The sequence below is a fragment of the Astyanax mexicanus genome, chromosome 5 (genome assembly GCF_023375975.1).
Source record: "Astyanax mexicanus isolate ESR-SI-001 chromosome 5, AstMex3_surface, whole genome shotgun sequence".
Lineage (NCBI taxonomy): Eukaryota > Metazoa > Chordata > Actinopteri > Characiformes > Acestrorhamphidae > Astyanax > Astyanax mexicanus.
The window spans coordinates 1,042,501-1,061,583 of record NC_064412.1 but is presented as its reverse complement, the minus strand read 5'-3'; the positions used below and the strand labels follow the sequence as shown (position 1 = coordinate 1,061,583).

The 19,083-nt window shown below is 36.5% G+C and overlaps 1 protein-coding gene across 1 annotated transcript in view; it reads right to left on the bottom strand.

Moving 5' to 3' along the window:
• The window catches only part of cntn3b (contactin 3b), a 178,600-nt gene that overhangs the window by 62,758 nt on the left and 96,759 nt on the right, over window positions 1-19,083 (bottom strand). The window contains exons 6-12 of the mRNA XM_022662736.2: window positions 16,110-16,313; window positions 15,522-15,624; window positions 13,254-13,438; window positions 7,531-7,667; window positions 4,790-4,919; window positions 2,398-2,548; window positions 923-1,050 (exon numbers count right to left, since the gene is read on the bottom strand). Of these exons, the coding sequence (XP_022518457.2) occupies window positions 923-1,050; window positions 2,398-2,548; window positions 4,790-4,919; window positions 7,531-7,667; window positions 13,254-13,438; window positions 15,522-15,624; window positions 16,110-16,313 (1,038 nt within the window). The remainder of the gene's footprint in view (window positions 1-922; window positions 1,051-2,397; window positions 2,549-4,789; window positions 4,920-7,530; window positions 7,668-13,253; window positions 13,439-15,521; window positions 15,625-16,109; window positions 16,314-19,083) is intronic.

Below are 19,083 nucleotides of genomic sequence, written 5' to 3'. Positions count from 1 at the left end.
TAAAGCTATATATAACTATATAGTTATACAGTGACTTAATAGTGAGTATCTAGTTGCATAGTAAGTATATAGTTACATAATTAGTATACAGTTATATAGTGAGGTTAAAGTAATATGTTTATAGTTTCATAGTGAGTATAGAGCTATATAGTGAGTTTATAGTGCATATATAGTTATATAGTGAGTATATAGTTAAATAGTGAGTATATATATATATATATATATAGGTAAATAGTGAGTATATAGTTATATAGTGAGTATATAGTTAAACAGTCAGTATATTGTTATAGTGGATATATAGTTATATAGTGGGTATGTAGCTGTATAGTGAGTATATAGTTGAACTGTGAGTATATAGTTATATAGTGAATATAGAGATATATATTGAGTATGTAGATAAACAGTGAGTATATATATATAGTTATATAGTGAATATGTAGTTATATAGTGAGTATATACAGTCAAATAGTGAGTATATAGCTATATAGTGAATAGTGAAGCATATGCGGATGAAAGCTGCTGTATATAAAGTTTCCGTAATATAGTCCATAAGTTATAATGATTATTCTTATTATGATTAAAATGTGTATTATAATCTGTATTATATTGTCTATTATAATATGTATTAGAATGTGTATTATAGTGTGTATTTTAACATTTGTTATACTGTGTATTATACAGTGTATTATAATAGGTATTATAAAGTGTATTCATATGTATATTATAATGCAAAATAAACAACCAGTCTCAGACCACTTCAAAAATCAGGACTGTCCCTGCGTGCATTATAAAGAATAATAATAAAACAACAACAACATAAACTATAAGCAACTGTTTTAATTCCAGTCTGAATCTTCAGCTCTGTAATAAAAGTGTGATGATTGTGATGATAGTTATGATTATGATAATTGTGAGCACTCACCGGTGATCAGCAGCCGGCCCGCCGTGCTCGCGCTGCCAAACTGGTTTTTGGCGATGCAGGTGTAAATGCCTCCGTCTCGCTTCGTCACGTTACTAATCTTCAGCGTTCCATTAGGGAAGAAAGAGAACCTGCAGGAGAACCAACAAAACACGTTTATAAACATCTCTAACTCATCGTCTGATTATATTATCTCAAATAAACACGATGTCGAATTGTATTCCTTACATACATAATGTGATCTTCAGAATAAACGTGAAGTCGTTGACCTGTGAGAGGCTATACCTGTAATTAACTCCATATAACACTAGAATAAACAGAATCAGAATGCTCTGATGCTCTCCTGGTTCCACCAGCAGCTTTTTTATATTTATCCATAATTTTCTGCATTGTAGATTTATACTAGACTCAGCCAAACCTTGAAGAAATATTTAATAAACAAAAAAATCCTAAACAAACCAGAATATGTTTAATAATTCAGATTCCTCAAAGTAGCTCCTCTTGTTTAGATGATCAGTTTTGAACATCTCTGCTGGATTTTCTCAGTCAGTTTTATGAGGTAGAATCACCTGGAATTCATGCTTTCAGTTAACAGCTGTGCTGAACTCATCAAGAGTTAATTACTTGAATTTCTTGTCTCTTAATAAAGTGTTTGAGAGCATCAGTTAAAGTAAAGTAGTGAAGAGGTAGAGTTACAGGTATACAGTGAATAGTCAATATTTGAGTAATGTTCTAATCCAGGTTATGAGAAGCAACAACTACTCAACTAAATAAAGATAAAAATAAATGTAAGAAGTTTGAAAGTATGCTCAAGTGCAGGTTCCTCAAAAAACATCAAAAGCTTTATAATGATGAAACTGGCATGTATCAGGACCGCCCCATGAAAAGGAAGAGCGAGAGTTCCCTCTCTTGTACAGGATAAGTTAATCAGAGTTACCAGCCTCAGAAACCACAAATTCCCAAACAGCTCCCAGATAAGAGTATCTAAATGCTTCTTCACAAAGTATTTTGGTTTGTTTAACACAGTTTTTAAGTTACTACATGATTCATTATGTGTTCCTTCATAATCTGATAGATCACTTCAGCGTTAATTAGTACTGATTTTAGCTAAATGAAAACCTCTGGAATATAATCAAGAGGAAGATGGATGATCACAAACCATCAAACCACCAAACTGAACTGCTTGAATTTTTACACCAGGAGTAAAGCAGCATAAAGTTATCCAAAAGCAGTGTGTAAGACTGGTGGAGGAGAACATGATGCCAAGATGCATGAAAAAAACTGTGATTAAAAACCAGGGTTATTCCACCAGATATTGATTATTTCTGAACTCTTAAAACTTTATGAATATGAACTTGTTTTCTTTGTATTATTTGAGGTCTGAAAGCTCTGCATCTTTTTTGTTATTTCAGACATTTCTCATTTTCTGTAAATAAATGCTCTAAATGAGAATATTTTATATATATATATATATTTACCTTTCGTTCTTCTGGAGCATCTCGCTCCCTCGTTTCCACAGGCTCATGGCTCTGGGCGAGGCTTGTGGTCTGCACTCCAGGGTCACCTCAGTTCCAGCTCGGGCTTTCAGGATGCTCCTCAGCGGACTCTGGGAGAAGCTCGGTGGCGAAGCTGTGAAAGAAAGAGAAATATTAATCTTTAGATAAATTCTAGTCTGTTTTAGTGTGTTTTTTTTCTCCGTTTTTGTTTTCAGTTCCTCTTTCAGGTCTTATAACACAGTAATTATATCAGACAGACACATGCCCTGATCTCTTTTACTCCAGAAGACATACGGCTGCTCAAAAATATCATCATTTAAAATGTAAAAGGAAGCAGAATTGTTCTATTTTCCTGGAACTGATCATGATTTACTCAAAATTTTACCAAGTGCCTGATTTTATTTTTTTTTACTTATTTTTGAATGTATAGACTTTAAATATATTCACACCTAAATATATATTTTCAAAAATGGTTAGACTAGAGTGTTTATGAGTTAAAAAAGCATAAGAATATTGATGATTTGAGTTCATTACATGGTTTATTAATTATTACTTTGATAAAATACATGGAGAAACAGCATCAGGCGGATTTATTTTATTTTTCTTGATAATCAATAATCACACCTCTAGGATACATGTAGATACTAAAAACCACCTGACACTCAGAGCAGCCTATACCTTTCAGTATTTTAATCAGAACACACAAAAAAATATATATACAGAAATTAAACTTTTTAGTCTAAATAAATAAAATAAATACTTGGTAGAAATGTGCAAGTAAAATAAAAACTATATAAAGTAGTGCGCACACCATACCTAGCTTTAGTTTGAGTAAAGCAGGTAGTTTCACACTTTTTCTGTGGACACTTTTGAGTCTTTATTTACTGATATTATTTGGTTTGAAACATCATATAAATATGTTTGAAGCACTAAAGGTAAATAATATTGGTTGGGGAAGGAGATTTTTCACTTTTTTAGGTGTTTTTTCTCTCAATGGGTTTCTTGTAGATTTAGCTTTACTGCACTGGGATGTGATCACTATTTTTAGAAAGAGTAAGCTCCGCCCTTTCTAACCATATATGGATTATGTTTATGTGTGAAGGGATTCCTGAGTAATTAAGCTGAGAACACAAGGTGAGACTGAAAACCAAAATCGACTTCTTTACAGCCGCTTTTAAGGCAAATTTCCCAGCTTATAGCTTTAAGAATCAGCTCTGTGGACGGTGCAGGCCGGCGCCGAGCTGGATCTTTCAGGTCTCAGGCTGTGATCTCACTGTCTGGTATCAGTAATCTTCTCAGCCTGGCATGTAGGAGGAATCTGGTTACACGGGCGGCCGCATGGGAAAGAGCCGGGATCAATACGTCGCCATTTACATGCATGAACTCCAAAAAGAGAACCGTATAAAACAGCAGAGCTGCAGTAAAGCAGGACTGTAGACTGAAAAAATCAAGTACTAATTCTCCAAATTAATCATAGGTGTGTTTTGGGCGTAACATGAAATAAACCAGGCACCAATAAAAATAATTATTATAAGTAGAATATATTTTACATATTATATGATACATGTTTTTCTTCAGGCTACATTGCTGTTCCTAATCCCTTCACTGAGTTGCACAAGTGGGAAAGCTCTTACTTTCACTATTAAACAACATATTCCTGAGTTCTAGTGTTGCTTTTATACCATTTGTATGAAAAAAAAATCATGAGTTTCTTTGATTGTACCAAATATAAAACCTCTGGAATATAATCAAGAGGAAGATGGATGATCACAAACCATCAAACCACCAAACTGAACTGCTTGAATTTTTACACCAGGAGTAAAGCAGCATGAAGTTATCCAAAAGCAGTGTGTAAGACTGGTGGAGGAGAACATGATGCAAAGATGCATGAGAAAAACTGAGATTAAAAACCAACCAGGGTTATTCCACCAAATATAGATTATTTCTGAACTCTTAAAACTTTATGAATATGAACGTATTTTCTTTGCATTATTTGAGGTCTGAAAGCTCTGCATCTTTTTTGTTATTTCAGTCATTTCTCATTTTCTGTAAATAAATGCTCTAAATGAGAATATTTTTATTTGTAATTTGGGAGAAATGTTGTCTGTAGTTTATAGGATAAAACAACAATGTTCATTTTACTCAAACATAAACCTATAAATAGCAAAATCAGAGAAACTGATTCAGAAACTGAATAACTGCTACTTTTGTGGAGATACATTGTGGTGCATTTGTGTAATTGCAAAGCAAGTAAAATCTTATGTAATAACACACTCCATACACCAGAACATGATGCTGCTATTAAAATTAAAATAAAGTGATATACATTAATATAAAGTAACCAGTGGTGGAAAAGGAAAGAATTGTTTCTTACCCAGAACCATCAGTTCAGCGCTGGAGTAAACGATGCCGTGTTTGTTCTCCGCCACGCACTGATACATCCCTCCATCAGACAGGATCAGAGAGGAGATGCTGAGAGCTCCATTCTCTATCAGAACCCGACCCTGAGAAGAACACATATATACACACATATATATAAACATATATAAAGACTGAGGAGGACACTCTGATAATATTCTGTTGATGCCTTTTTCAATAACTACCATACAGTGTTCATTTCTACAGATTTTTTGTTTTCTACAGATTTTGGTTTAGTTTTAGTCCTAATCTTTTAGTAGCTACAACGACTAATACATAGTGTGTCCCAGAAAAAAACAAAGAGAGAGAGAGACAGATTGAGAAATATTAAGAAACAGATTGAGAAATAGATTGAGAAAGATTGAGAAACAAATTAAGAAAAACTGAGAAACAGATTAAAAAAAGAAAGATTGAGAAACAGATTAAGAAAAACTGAGAAACAGATTAAAAAAAGAAAGATTGAGAAACAGATTAAGAAAGATTAAAAAAAAGATAAAAAATAAGAAAGATTGAGAAACAGATTAAGAAAGATTGAGAAACAGATTAAGAAAGATTGAGAAACAGATTGAGAAACAGATTAAGAAAGATTAACAACCAGATTAAGAAAGATTGAGAAACAGATTAAGAAAAATTGAGAAACAGATTAAAAAAGAAAGATTGAGAAACAGATTAAGAAAGATTGAGAAACAGATTAAGCAAGATTGAGAAACAGATTGAGAAATAGATTGAGAAAGATTGAGAAACAGATAGAGAATAAGATTGAGAAACAGACTGAGAAACAGACTGAGAAACAGATTGAGAAACATATTGAGAAAAATTGAGAAAACTCAGGAAACTCCGAAACAGAGGAACATATTAACATATTAATCACCAATGCAGCAATTATTATCCAATGGGAGGATCTTATCTATTTGCTTAGTTAATTACAGGTGGTGACTTTTTCTTTGGCCAGGCAGTAAATATACATTTGTGGGCACAGATTATGGGTGGCTGATATGGCTATAAAATCTAAAAAAAAAAAAAATGTATGATGGATACAGCCAGTAATGTGCCTCTTCTGAAAGAGATTTCCCTCCTTAACAGTAACTTAACAAAATTCAAACTTTGCATAAAGCAATGATGATTAAATATATAATGTAGCAAAACTGATGCATATGTGAAAAATGAAAAAAATGTAAAAAATAAATGAAGTGCAGAATATTTAGCACATGCATGTAAACTGCAAAGCTTCACAGTAAATAATACTAACACAGAATATTTGTTTTTTATTTATAAGAATCAGCAACACTACTACTATATATTCTGTACAATAAGACGTAGCATGCCTCCAGCACAGAAAGCAGCTGGTGGGATGAGCTGTGTTGGGAGAACAGTGATATAGAGGTTTATAAAAATGCTTTTTAGTTACTGTCATACGGTTTTATGGATCTTCACCCCAGAGCCGGAGGGGGTTCTGGGGGAGGGGTGTTATATGTGGGGGGGGGATAAAAACGCTGACCCTCAGCTTCAGCAGACAGAACAGCAGCGCTGACAATAACTACAGCCACTAAAACACAATTCACCAACCGCGAGCGACCGGCCGGAAACACCGGAGAGACAGGTCAAAAACCGCCGAGCTGAGGGGCGGAGCTAACGACACGGCCAAGCTTTACACCAATCAGCTGCTCTCAAAAACGAATATCAGCACAATGAACCCAACGCTGACAAACGCTGCAGAGGGTACGGGTAAAACAGAGAGAGAGAGAGAGAGAAAGAGAGAGCGAGAGAGAGAGAGAGATTAAGAGAGAGAGAGAGAGAGAGATATTAAGAGAGAGACTGAGAGAAAAGAGATTGAAATAAAGAAAAATTAAGAGAGATTAAGATAGATTTAGAGAGAGATTGAGAAAGAGATTGAGAGATTAAGAGAGAAATTGAGAAAGATTAAGATATTGAGAAAGAGATTGATAGAGATATTGAGAGAGAGAGATTAAGAAAGAGATTGAGAAAGAGATTGATAGAGATATTGAGAGAGAGAGAGATTAAGAAAGAGATTGAGAAAGAGATTGAGATAGAGAGAGATTGAGAGAGAGAGAGAAAGACATTAAGAAAGAGATCCAGAGATTGAGACAGAGATTTACAGAGAGATTTAAAGTTTGAGAGAGATTAAAAGAGAGATTAGGAAAAAAGATTGATAGAGAGAGAGAGAGATTGAGAAAGAGAGAGAATAAGAAAAAAAGATTGAAAAAGAGAATGAGAGAGATTGAGAGATTAAGAAAGAGATACTATTGAGACATTGAGAAAGAAATTGAGAGAAAGAGAGATTATAGTTTATTAAACGTTAAAGAAGTTTTAAGAAGTAAGGATCAGTGTTGTCAAAATCAAAACATAATTCATTGTTGATTTAACCTTTATAAAAACCTGAAGGTTACATTTTTGGTTTATTCAACTGTGAATAAAATGCTAAAAAAAATCATATTTTATAAGAGTACACATATTATAACTGCATTAAATGATCTGTGTTGGGTCTGAACTCAATTCCTAAAAGTTACATTTGTTGTTTTGATGGATGTTTTTGACTGTATTTTGTTTAATTACAGTTGATTTATTTCTGAAAACAATATTTATTGATCTTTTAGCTCCAGTCATGAGAACTCCTCTATTCTCCAGCCAGCTGCTGAATACACTGATCCAGAATCTGTTTTTTTTGGTTTACTGTACCTCAGGCATGAGCGGTTCTCCATTCTTCAGCCAGCTGTAGGAGGGCTTGGGCTTCCCACTGGCTTTACACTCCCAGAACAGATTCTCCTCGATGGACAAGGCGGTGTCCGTCATGGTCTGCAGCCAGTGAGGTTTAGCTGAGGAGAGAAATAAATACAGTTATTTTGAGCAGCTCAAGGTTTGTGTACATGACATGACATGACATGCCCTAAATCGAGCTGCACAGTGCACGGTCAGCTTGCATAAAGATCACTAAAATAGGGCCTATAATGTACAGCTTTAAATATTCAAATATCATCTTTGTAGGGTTGGTAATTTTCACAAATAATAAAATAACAATAAATTGTCAAATTTCAGATACTTATCTTTATAATGATGCCAATAAACAAATTTTGTTACAAAGTAATGAACAGCTGCCACTTCAAAAAGTGGAAAACAACAAAAGAGATATAGAAATACTATATATGGATTTTGTATGACTGCTACAATATATCATTGTTTTACAATTAGAAACAGAACTTCCAATTGGTTTCTGTTTGTTTTGGTGGCAAACAATGAAAAGTGTAAAAAAGGAGCTTATCTCATTTTTCAAATCATAATGAATCATATATATATATATATTGTTCCACTTACAAACATAGTAAAATCAGATTTGTAATACTACTGTTTTGTAGTACTGTCTCAATAAAAAAAAAATCTCCAAATTTGTCTTCGTTAAATTTTTACTTTTTATGAAAATAAATATTTTAAGACATTATTCATTATTATGGCCCTGTAAATATCTCTACCACTGTATAAAATCAGGAATAAGGTTAATAAAGTTAATAATCATAATTAAAGTTTAATTCAATTCAAATCAGAAATCCTCAGGTTTTAAAAGTGCTGCTTAAATATTGAATAAAGAAAATTGATATCAGAAAATTTATTGTAAATAGATTAATATCTACCTGATGTAAGTTATTATTAAATATGTATTATTAAATCAGCAATTTTGAAGTATATATTGTGTATCCCCAGTGTTAGAACAGTACAGTATCTTTAAATAAAATGGGGATCAGAATATTAAATAACAGGATGGTGTGATTTAGTTACATTTAGGTTTGTGCAGAAGGTCCTTAAACTAGACTGTAAATTAAATTTGATCCAGCAAAGAAATGCATGAACTAATTTCCATTTTCTGACCCCTAATAATAAGCCTTTTCCTCTCTTCACATCATTAATTCCAAAGAAAAGCAGAAAACTATTAATAACTAGTGATTCAGTGAGTCTGGCTGAGAAATGCATCGTCTACATAAAAGCCTCTTCACCAGAAACAAGGACTTCTTCACCCAGGTGGTTCCTTTCTTCTCCCACAATGCAGTTCTTTCTCTGTTCCGTGTGGATAAAGCGCAGTAGGGTGGGACTGGAATAATAATAATACTAATAATAAAACAAATAAAGTCCTGTTCTTTTCATAGAAGGACAAACGGCCGTGAAACGGACTTGTGAAAAGACCTCCTCCCCCGGAGAAAGTGACGATTCTATCCGTCTAAAGTCTCTCTCTCTCTCTCTCTCTCTCTCTCTCTCTCTCTCTCTCTCTCTCTCTCTCTCTCACCGAGCACAAATAAATCCTCTGACCTCGTTCCTCAGCCTTATTATCCGCCAGACTCCCCCCGACGCCTGTGTACCGAGTGTGAGTTCAATTAATGCTGTGGTTTAATTGCATTTCAAAAATAATCTCCTATTATGAAGAACCCAAATAAGACAAGAGAGATTCCCTCATGAAACCAAGCTGCTATAGGAAGTGAACTAGTTGAGAAAAGACAAATCAGGATGCTGGAGTTTCTGTAAAAATACAGTTACAGCAAAGTTTTGATAACACTTCCTATGAACCCTGTATTCATAATGCATTATAAATGCATTCATAATGCATTATATGACATGCATAATACCATATGATGCCTGTATAGTAACTCATTAGTACTTACAGCGACATTCATACCACACTATAAACTACAAGTATAAGGGTTTATAAAGAAAGGGCTTACAATGCCTTATAATATCTGTTCATAAGAACATTGTATTCATAATGCATTATAAATGAATTCATTATCGATTATATGACATGCATAATACCATATAATGCCTGTATAGTAACTCATTAGTACTTACAGTGACATTCATAACATTGTAAACTACAAGTATAAGGGTTTATAAAGAAAGGGCTTACAATGCCTTATAATACCTGTTCATAAGAACATTGTACAATGTAGTGTTGTAACGCACTATAAAACCGCTTTTGTATATTTTGTTACAACACTACATTGTATAATGTTCTTATATACATTATATATTATAAGGCATTATACACCCTTTCTTTATAAACCCTTATAATGTAGTTTATAATGTGTTATGAATGTCGCTGTAAGTACTATAGGCTGTAAGTTTATAGGAAGTGTCACCAAAGTTTTTCCACACAAAATTTTATAATATACAGTATTGTGTAAATGTTTTAGGCACCTGTGGGAATTTCAGTATAGAAAAAGCGGTGACACTTTCTATGAATTTCTATAAACATACTCATAACACATCATAATGCATTCTTAAGGCATTATAAACATGGCTATACATATTTATAAAAATGTATAATTCATCATAGCCATGTTTATTATGCATCATGAAATGTGATTATAATACAGCATTAAAAGCTGTGTTTATAACATGTTATACATCAATACCAGCTTGCAGAATTATGAATGACTAAAAAAGCTTCCAACTTATAAACGCACCCTCAATAATCCTATAAATATATTTTTAACCACTCATAAATTATTCTTGTCTTGAATATTATATTAGTTATAGTCAATCATAATGTATTATAACAGGTCTTTGCACACTAAGTAAAGTGCTAAGTAAAGACGTTCGTTGCAGTACTAAATTATTAAGCACATATATATATACACACTATTTTAACATATGTTATAACACAGCTTATTAAACTTTATGAATATGAACTTGTTTTCTTTGCATTATTTGAGGTCTGAAAGTTCTGCATCTTTTTTTGTTATTTCAGTCATTTCTCATTTTCTGTAAATAAATGCTCTAAATGAGAATATTTTTATTTGGAATTTGGGAGAAATGTTGTCTGTAGTTTATAGAATAAAACAACAATGTTCATTTTACTCAAACATAAACCTATAAACAGCAAAATCAGAGAAACATTTTTTTTCAGAGCTGTATGCTCTATTTTAAGTAAGCATGCATAAAAAGTATGTTGGTTTTAGATATTTAATTATTTAACAAATACAGTATATGCTAGAAGTTTCATATGTTTTAAAATATATGTATAGTAGATAATTTATTTAAATTAAATATAAATATAATATTTTTAGGTGGGTTATCCTTCACAAACTGAAAGTGGGTGGAGTTTTATGCTGTATCTGAATCATCAGGGATGATTTGGTCCTGACAGCGCCGAGTCCGGAGACGTTTCAGGACCTTCTGACCACAGACTCTCTCTCTCTGATTCGCTTGTTTTGACGTGACGTCACTCTGAGTTATAACTCAAACAGCAGAGCCAGGTTTCCTCTCACAGATCTCAGACCTGTGCTTCATAACCTGAAGAGACGGGTGTCAAAACAAGCCGAGCTCAGGAGGATTCAAACTCTTTATAACAGGAGAGTAAAGAGAAAGTTTTGGGCTTTTATTCCTCAGTAGTACCTGAAAACTCGTGTATAAAGGTATTGAATAAACATGTTTTCTTTGCATTATTTGAGGTCTGAAAGTTCTACATCTTTTTTGTTATTTCAGTCATTTCTCATTTTCTGTAAATAAATGCTCTAAATGAGAATATTTTTATTTGTAATTTGGGAGAAATGTTGTCTGTAGTTTATAGAATAAAACAACAATGTTCATTTTACTCAAACATAAACCTATAAATAGTAAAATCAGAGAAACTGATTCAGAAACTGAAGTGTCTATTTTTTTACTAATTCTTTCAAAATCATTTGTGGAGGTGGCAAAATTATTTTATTCCCTTTCTGCCTTTTTATTCAATTTACTTCATCCTTTTATTAATTCTGTTTTCAGTTTTAACTTTTATTTTATTTCCATCACTTACTTTCTTCTGTCATGGTGTTTTAATTTTTCAGTCGTCTTTTTTCTTGATTTGTGTTCATATTTTATATCTTTATTTTATTGCTTTACATTTTATTTCTTCTTACTTAAATATTATATTGTTTGCATGTTTTTTTCTAATGCTCTTACATGAAGTTCTTTATTTTAGCTCATCTGATTTAATAATTGATTTCAATTTTAGTTTACTTTTTAGTGTTTTTTTTTTAACTTCCCAGTCTAAACTCTTTTACAGCCTTCCTAACATGTTCAAGGGGTATGAATACTTTTTGTAAGCTACTGTAGAGTAAAAGCAGACAATCAGAAGTTCTGATTAAGAAATGTAAAGCCCCATGTCATTTGTTTCAGTAAACAAACATGTTTAAAGTAAAAAACATTAAAATTAACAGTAATAAATATGCAAATCTCACTAATTTCAGCAGGTAATCAACTAATGCGGAGGAATTTCTGTTCTATTAATTCAAGCTCTACACTGTAAAAAATAAAACCGTAAAAAAACGGTCAAATTACTGGCAGCAGCGGCTGCCAAACAAAAACCCTAAAATTAAAGTAAAATACTTTCATTCATATGAAGTGCAAAACCAGTAGATCCACATGCATTTTCATTAAAGGTTTCACATACATACACCAGTATTTTACAGTTTTTCAGAGCATATTTACAATTCAATTTCTTCAATAAAGTGATTTCAATCAATGTTCTGCAGGGAAAAAAATGTTATTTTACCTTTTTTTTAACTAACTTTATTGTCTTTCAAGTTGTGAGCTTTATGATTCACAAATTAATGTGTATTTGACTCATTCAGTGACATTCAGTGACAAACTGTATGATCTTTTCAGAATTTCTTTATTAACAGGCTCTCTGCTCATTTAAAGCAATAAAAAGTGCTCAGAGAGTGAAACCACTCATATTAGCACAGTCTAAAACCCAGCCAGGTGGATAAAACTGCTATGAAACTACATCATGGTGAGCCCTCTAAACTGAACATCTAATTAACATAGCCACGCCCCACAGACAGTTGTTTTTTTTAGGTATATTTTCTTTTACATAAAAGAAAGAAAAAAACGTTTTATTTCTATGGTTATTTTCTGTATTTTTTTTTAACAATGAATAAAAAAGAAATAAATAAATAAACCTTACAATTATGAAGAAAAACACTGAGATGTTGGGAAAGAAATAAACCTTTAAATAATAACACAGACATATAATTACATATAATAATAAGTAATTTTACATACATATCTATATAACTTAAGAACATGGAAAAATACCATAAAAATAATATAGCAATATAGCCCTAAAAATAAGAGTTTTAACCGTAATCTCTCATTAATGTCATAATATGTAAAATTAGAACAGGGGCTTGTAATTAACAGAAAATGTCTGTAATTTGACAGAATTAGACTGCAGTAAAAGAAAAGGGATAAATAGTGTAAACATTTAGAGTTATTTTCTGTAAAAATAGGATTTTTTTTTTTACAGTGTATTTCTACATCCCTACATCCTGTATAAAACAAAAAGCATTCATGATATTAAACTCTTAATATTGACAGGGCTATAAAACCAGATGCCAGACTGTGGGGCGCTGCAGCGGTTTAGAGGAAAGCATTACCGTGGAATGAAAGTCGTCCTCGAGCCGCGTTCTTCCCTCGGCTGTTCTCCGCCACGCACTCGTACGTTCCTGTATCCTCCTGCTGGAAGCGAGGGATCTCCAGGATAGCGTTAGAGTTTTTTAGCTTCACTTTGCTGGGAAACGGAACATCACTGGTTCTCCTCCAGCTGATCCTGGGAACTGGACTGCGAGGGAGAGAAGAGATTAGTAACTACTGAAAACCCAAGAGCATCTAGAACCTTACAATTAACTTCCTAGAACAAATGTGTATGAGATTCGATAAGCATTGTGTTTCTTGACTTTATTGTGCTTTTATGCTTCTACAATGCACTTGCTCCTAAATGCTATGTAATTTCTACATGCACTGGCTTTTAAAACTCAGTAGCTTTGAGAATTAAAGTGCATTTAAAACGATTGTGCATCTTACTGATCATATCTTAGAAATGATGTACTTTCTAGAACCCAACAGGGCTTTAAAGTGATGCACAAGCTTATGTTTCCTTTCTATCTAATAATAATAAAAGAAAAAGGGGGGGTTCTATTGTTCTACTGAGATTCACTTTGGCAGCTTCTATAAGTAAAAGTGATGTACAATCTTGATTATCCCATTATAATTACATTAAAACAGCAATTTCCTCCCAACACGACTCCAGGCATTTTTTGAAAGACCATGTGGTTCTAAAACCTACAGCTCTGGAAAAAAATAAGAGGCCACTTAAAATGATGAGTTTCTTTGATTTTACCAAATTAAAAACCTCTGGAATATAATCAAGAGGAAGATGGATGATCACAAACCATCAAACCACCAAACTGAACTGCTTGAATTTTTACACCAGGAGTAAAGCAGCATAAAGTTATCCAAAAGCAGTGTGTAAGACTGGTGGAGGAGAACATGATGCCAAGAAAACTGTGATTTCTGAACTCTTAAAACTTTATGAATATGAACCTGTTTTCTTTGCATTATTTGAGGTCTGAAAGCTCTGCATCTTTTTTGTTACTCAAACATAAACCTATAAATAGCAAAATCAGAGAAACTGATTCAGAAATTAAAGTGCTCTCTTATATATTTTTTTTAGAAACACATGCTCTTCTCTTAAAAGTATGAACCCTACATGTTTCTAGAACTCATGTACTGACTTCTAGAAAACAAACTTCCTAGAATGCCTATACACAGTTCCTAGAATACGTACAGTACATGCACTTTCTTCAACCCTGTGAGTTTCTAATCTCTTTCTGCTGGTTAATTTCACAGAAAGGTCTGCAGAAATCGCAGAGAAAGGGTAAAAAAATCTCACATTATAGCACAGGGAACAGTGCGGCAGTCGCAGATCTATTACACTGTCGATTCTTTTGATGGATGTGCCAGCATTAGGAGGTTCTAGTGTGAATGTATCTGATTCACACTGGAGTCTGGTGTGATATTGCTGCTTGGTCTTGTGGAAGACTATAATCTCTGCCTCTTTTGTACCACGCTAAATGAGGCCTTTCCTCCTTGGCCTCTTATAAGATGCATTTGCTGCGTTTTTTCCACACTGTTTAAGAGTCTAAGAGGTCAATCTTTTTGGGTTATTGCCCGGTGAAAAGCAGACTATTACGGTAAAGAGCTTTCTGCATGAAAAAAGAGAAAAAAATCAGCGTTGCAGATGGCTAATCGCATTTTTAAGAGGGTACCTTAAGGAATCAGCTCGACTTTCATGTCTCCCACAGCAGTGCATCAAAAAGAAATAAAACTGTGTGATGTCTAGGCCAGTGTGTAAACTCCAGATTTCCAACATTACTGGAAGATGACACACTTATACACACTTATACACACTTAAAAATACTGTACCTGTCACACCTTGTATGTCTTGTGTGTTTCCTTTTTTGTTCCTTGTTTTCCTCCCCATGTGCTCTTCAAGCACATAGCCCTGTGTTATTGTCCTGACTGTGTCTTGTTTTAACCCCGCCTCCTCGTTACTGGTCCCAGGTGTTCCTCACCGTCCCCGTGTATATAAGCCCCTTTGTTTCAGTGTTCCTTGTTGAGCCTTTTGTGTATTTTGTATGCATTGTATTTCTTGTATGCTGTTTGTTCTGTTTTTTAGGTTTGTTTGACCTTAATTACTAGTGTTAACCAATTTTTAACCCATTTTTAAGAGGGTACCTTAAGGAATGGGCTTGACTTTCATGTGTGTGATGTCTAGGCCAGTGTATGAAGCATTACTGGAAGATGACACACACTCAAACACACTTATACACACATACAGATAGTCATGCACATGCTTGACTCACTTCCCCAAGGCGAAGCATTCCAGTTTTACAGAGGATCCTTTAGCGGCAGGAACGGTTTCTGGAAAATGAACTTCTATTTTGGGCTCGTACTCTCCCATCGCCCCTGTGATGAGCAAACATCCCAACACACAAAAAAACACACAACACACCAGGTTTCTCATCAATGATTTACGCCATATGCACTTTATCCTCCTGCAGACAGACAAACCAACAACAAGAGGACGATCACAAAGAAACCGCCCAAGTCTGGAGCTCTAAGAAATCCGCCATTAAAAAAAATACAGAAAAGTTTCATGAAAAATTTAAAGCTTTCACTCGATAAAACCAGGATCCATCTCAAATGGAAATGCGGCCTCTCCGTGCCACAGTCAAGGCTACAGGTTATCCTTCTTAAAAGGCAACAGTTCAGCCTTCAAAGGCCTGGCATTTAGCGAAAGCATCTCTCAAACAGCCTTTGAAAAACGAGACCTTTCTTAAAAAGGCATCTCCCTTCAAAACGCAGATTCTATCCCGTTTAGAGTAGGTCATCCAGGATAAAAGACGATGTGGTTTAAAGACGACGCGGTTTAAAGACGACGGGTTCCTTACCGTCGTTCCTCAGCACCAGAGGGGTGGGAGAACTCAGCACTTTGTCCTTGGTGATGCTGTTGTTCACCACACAGGTGTAATTGCCCACGTCTGACGGCTCCACTTTAGCGATGTACAGGTTCCCCGTCTCCTGAGAGACAAAGCGTCTGCTGTCCTGCTGGACGAAGTACGGGTACTCGTTAAAGACCCAGGCGAACGTCAGCTCTGGAATAATAAGAGACAGAGAGAAACGATTGGTTAGTTGGTTAGTTAATATTGGTCACACCTGTTCACAACCATATGTGCTTCTTGTTTATGGTATGTTTACTCTCTGTTGCTGCTGTTTACTGGTGTTGAGCATGAACAGCAGCACAAACCCAACTTTTACATCAACAATAAACAGAATAGTAAATAAAATAACATTGCTGTTCCCGTAAATGAGCTGCTGGAGCTCCTTCACAGCGTCAACCAGCAGCTCAGTTTCCTCTGCTGAGAAGAGTTTGTTGGACACGTCCAGGTAGCTGCACCGTTACAATAGCAATCCACCAAAGTCAGAGCTCACCTGATCTACTCTTAAAGGGAATGATGAGCTTTTAAAGTGACACTGTGATTGGTTTGTTTCACGTTACACCCAAAAATAATCACACTCAAAATTAAGTAAAATAATTACTATATGTCTTTTGCGAGTTTCAAGCCGCAAGAGATGTACTTTTCCTGTCGTTACGATAACAAAGACACAGTGACACGCCTTAAATCAAGCTGCACGGTGCATGGTTCACATCTTGTCCATAGATCACTAAAATAGGGCTTCAAATATCATTTAAATATTATCATCTTTTTAATGTTGGTAATTTTCACAAATAATAAAATATCATTAAATTGTCAAATTTCAGATACGTATCTTTTATAACTATGCCAATAAACTAATTTTGTTACAAAGTAATGGACAGCTGCCACTTCAAGTACCTTCTCTGCTGAGAAGCGTTTGTTGGACACGTCCAGGTAGCTGTGAGGTTAAAATAGCAATCCGCCCGATTTAAAGGTAATGATGAGTAAGAGACATGCTGATTGGTTTATTTCACATTATGCCCAAAATTAACCACATCCATGATTAACCCTCCTATTATGTTTAGGGGCAGTTTGACCCCATTCCATGTTTATCACCTTTAAATAAGCAGTTAATATCATTTTATTTACTTCATATTTGGTGACTTTTCATAATTTATTGGGGACAACTGGGTAAACATAAAATTAAAGAGATAGTATGTTTTTCAATGTCCTGTACACATTTTGTATACATCGGTGGTGTTTGGGGTTCATTTGACCCCAGTGTCACGTGGTCCCTGTCTGTTCTCGTGTTTCTGTGTTTATTTACCTTTTTCTGTGCCTGTCTCTGCTTGTGCCTGTGAGTGTGTCTCCCACGTGATCCGTGCTCCTCAGTGTTTCTTGCCCTCACCTGTGTATCATTTGTAACTCCGCCCCTTAGCCCCAGGTGTTCTCTGTTTCCCGTGTGTGTTACACTATTTATAGTCCGTGCTCCCTTTCCCTCGTGTCGGTTCTTGTGCTTTGTTAGCCTGTTGTGGTTGCGTCTCTGTGTCTCATGTTTCTTGTTTTCAGTTTAGTTTCCGTTTATTTGTTTATTTTTGTCTTTTGTTATCTGTATAATAAATACACTCGCATTTGCATCCGCTCTCCTCGTCCCTCCTTCACGCACCCTGACAGAAGAACCGACCAAACAATGGATGCAGCGAGTGGCGTCTACCTGGGATCCAGATTGGCGATCCGCCGCTCCTCCCTTTCTCGCGGCGTGCTGGAGGAGCAGCCCTCTCTTAACTCCTCAGCTAGCCGGCGCCGGAGGAGGAAAAGACGGCAGCGGCATTCTCAGCGCTCCCGCTCGCCTGAGGAGGACCCTCTCAAGGAGGGAGCACTTTTTGGGGGGGCGCACCGTGTTGGCAGGGACGCAGGTTGTGAGGAGTCTTATTTCTGGGATTATGTAGACTTCCTCACACCTGCGTCCAGCTCGGAGGAGGAGGAGGGAGATTACCTCCCTACACCAGCCCGTCTGCCGTTGCCTCCAGGGGCAGTCCTGCCTCCCGCATGCCTTTGTCCGCCCTGGTTCCTGACCGGCGACCCAGCGCCCTCCGAGCCGGACTTCACCGGCGACCCAGCGCCCTCCGAGCCGGATTTCACCGGCGACCCAGCGCCCTCCGAGCCGGATTTCACCGGCGACCCAGCGCACTCCGAGCCGGACTTCGGCGGCGACCCAGCGCTCTCCGAGCCGGACTTCACCGGCGGACCAGCGCTCTCCGCGCCGGACTTCACCGGCGACCCAGCGCTCCCCGCGCCGGACTTCACCGGCGGACCAGCGCTCCCCGCGCCGGACTTCACCGGCGGACCAGCGCTCCCCGCGCCGGACTTCACCGGCGGACCAGCGCTCCCCGCGCCGGACTTCACCGGCGGACCAGCGCTCTCCGCGCCGGACTTCACCGGCGGACCAGCGCTTCCCGCGCCGGACTTCACCGGCGGACCGGCGGTAAACGCACCTACTCCTGTGCCCGTGGCTCCCGCCGCCACGCCCACTCCCAGGCCCCGCCTTTCCAGGCCTGCTCCGAGGCCCCCTGACTTTGCCCCTTGTGGTGTACCCAGGCTGCCCCCACAGACTTTTTCCAGCCCTGGGTACCCATCTATGTTTCTCGTACCCCTGTCTCTGCCTGTCATGGTTCCCGTCTCTGTCTATGTTCCAGTCTCTGTCACTCGTGGTTTTTCTGTTCCAGTCCCCGTCACCGTGTTTGTTTCTGTCCCCATTACTGTTTTCGTTCCGGTCCCTTTGCCCAGTAATGTCCAGTCCCCGTTTTCTGTTCAGTCTCCTCTCGGGTGTCCTCTGTTCTAGTCTTGTGTTTTGTTTTGTTTTTTTGGTTTCCACCCTCTCCTGACCGGCTCCTGGGGGTTTGTTTTTTCGCGCCCCAGGAGTTGCGCGTTAAGGGGTGGGTTCTGT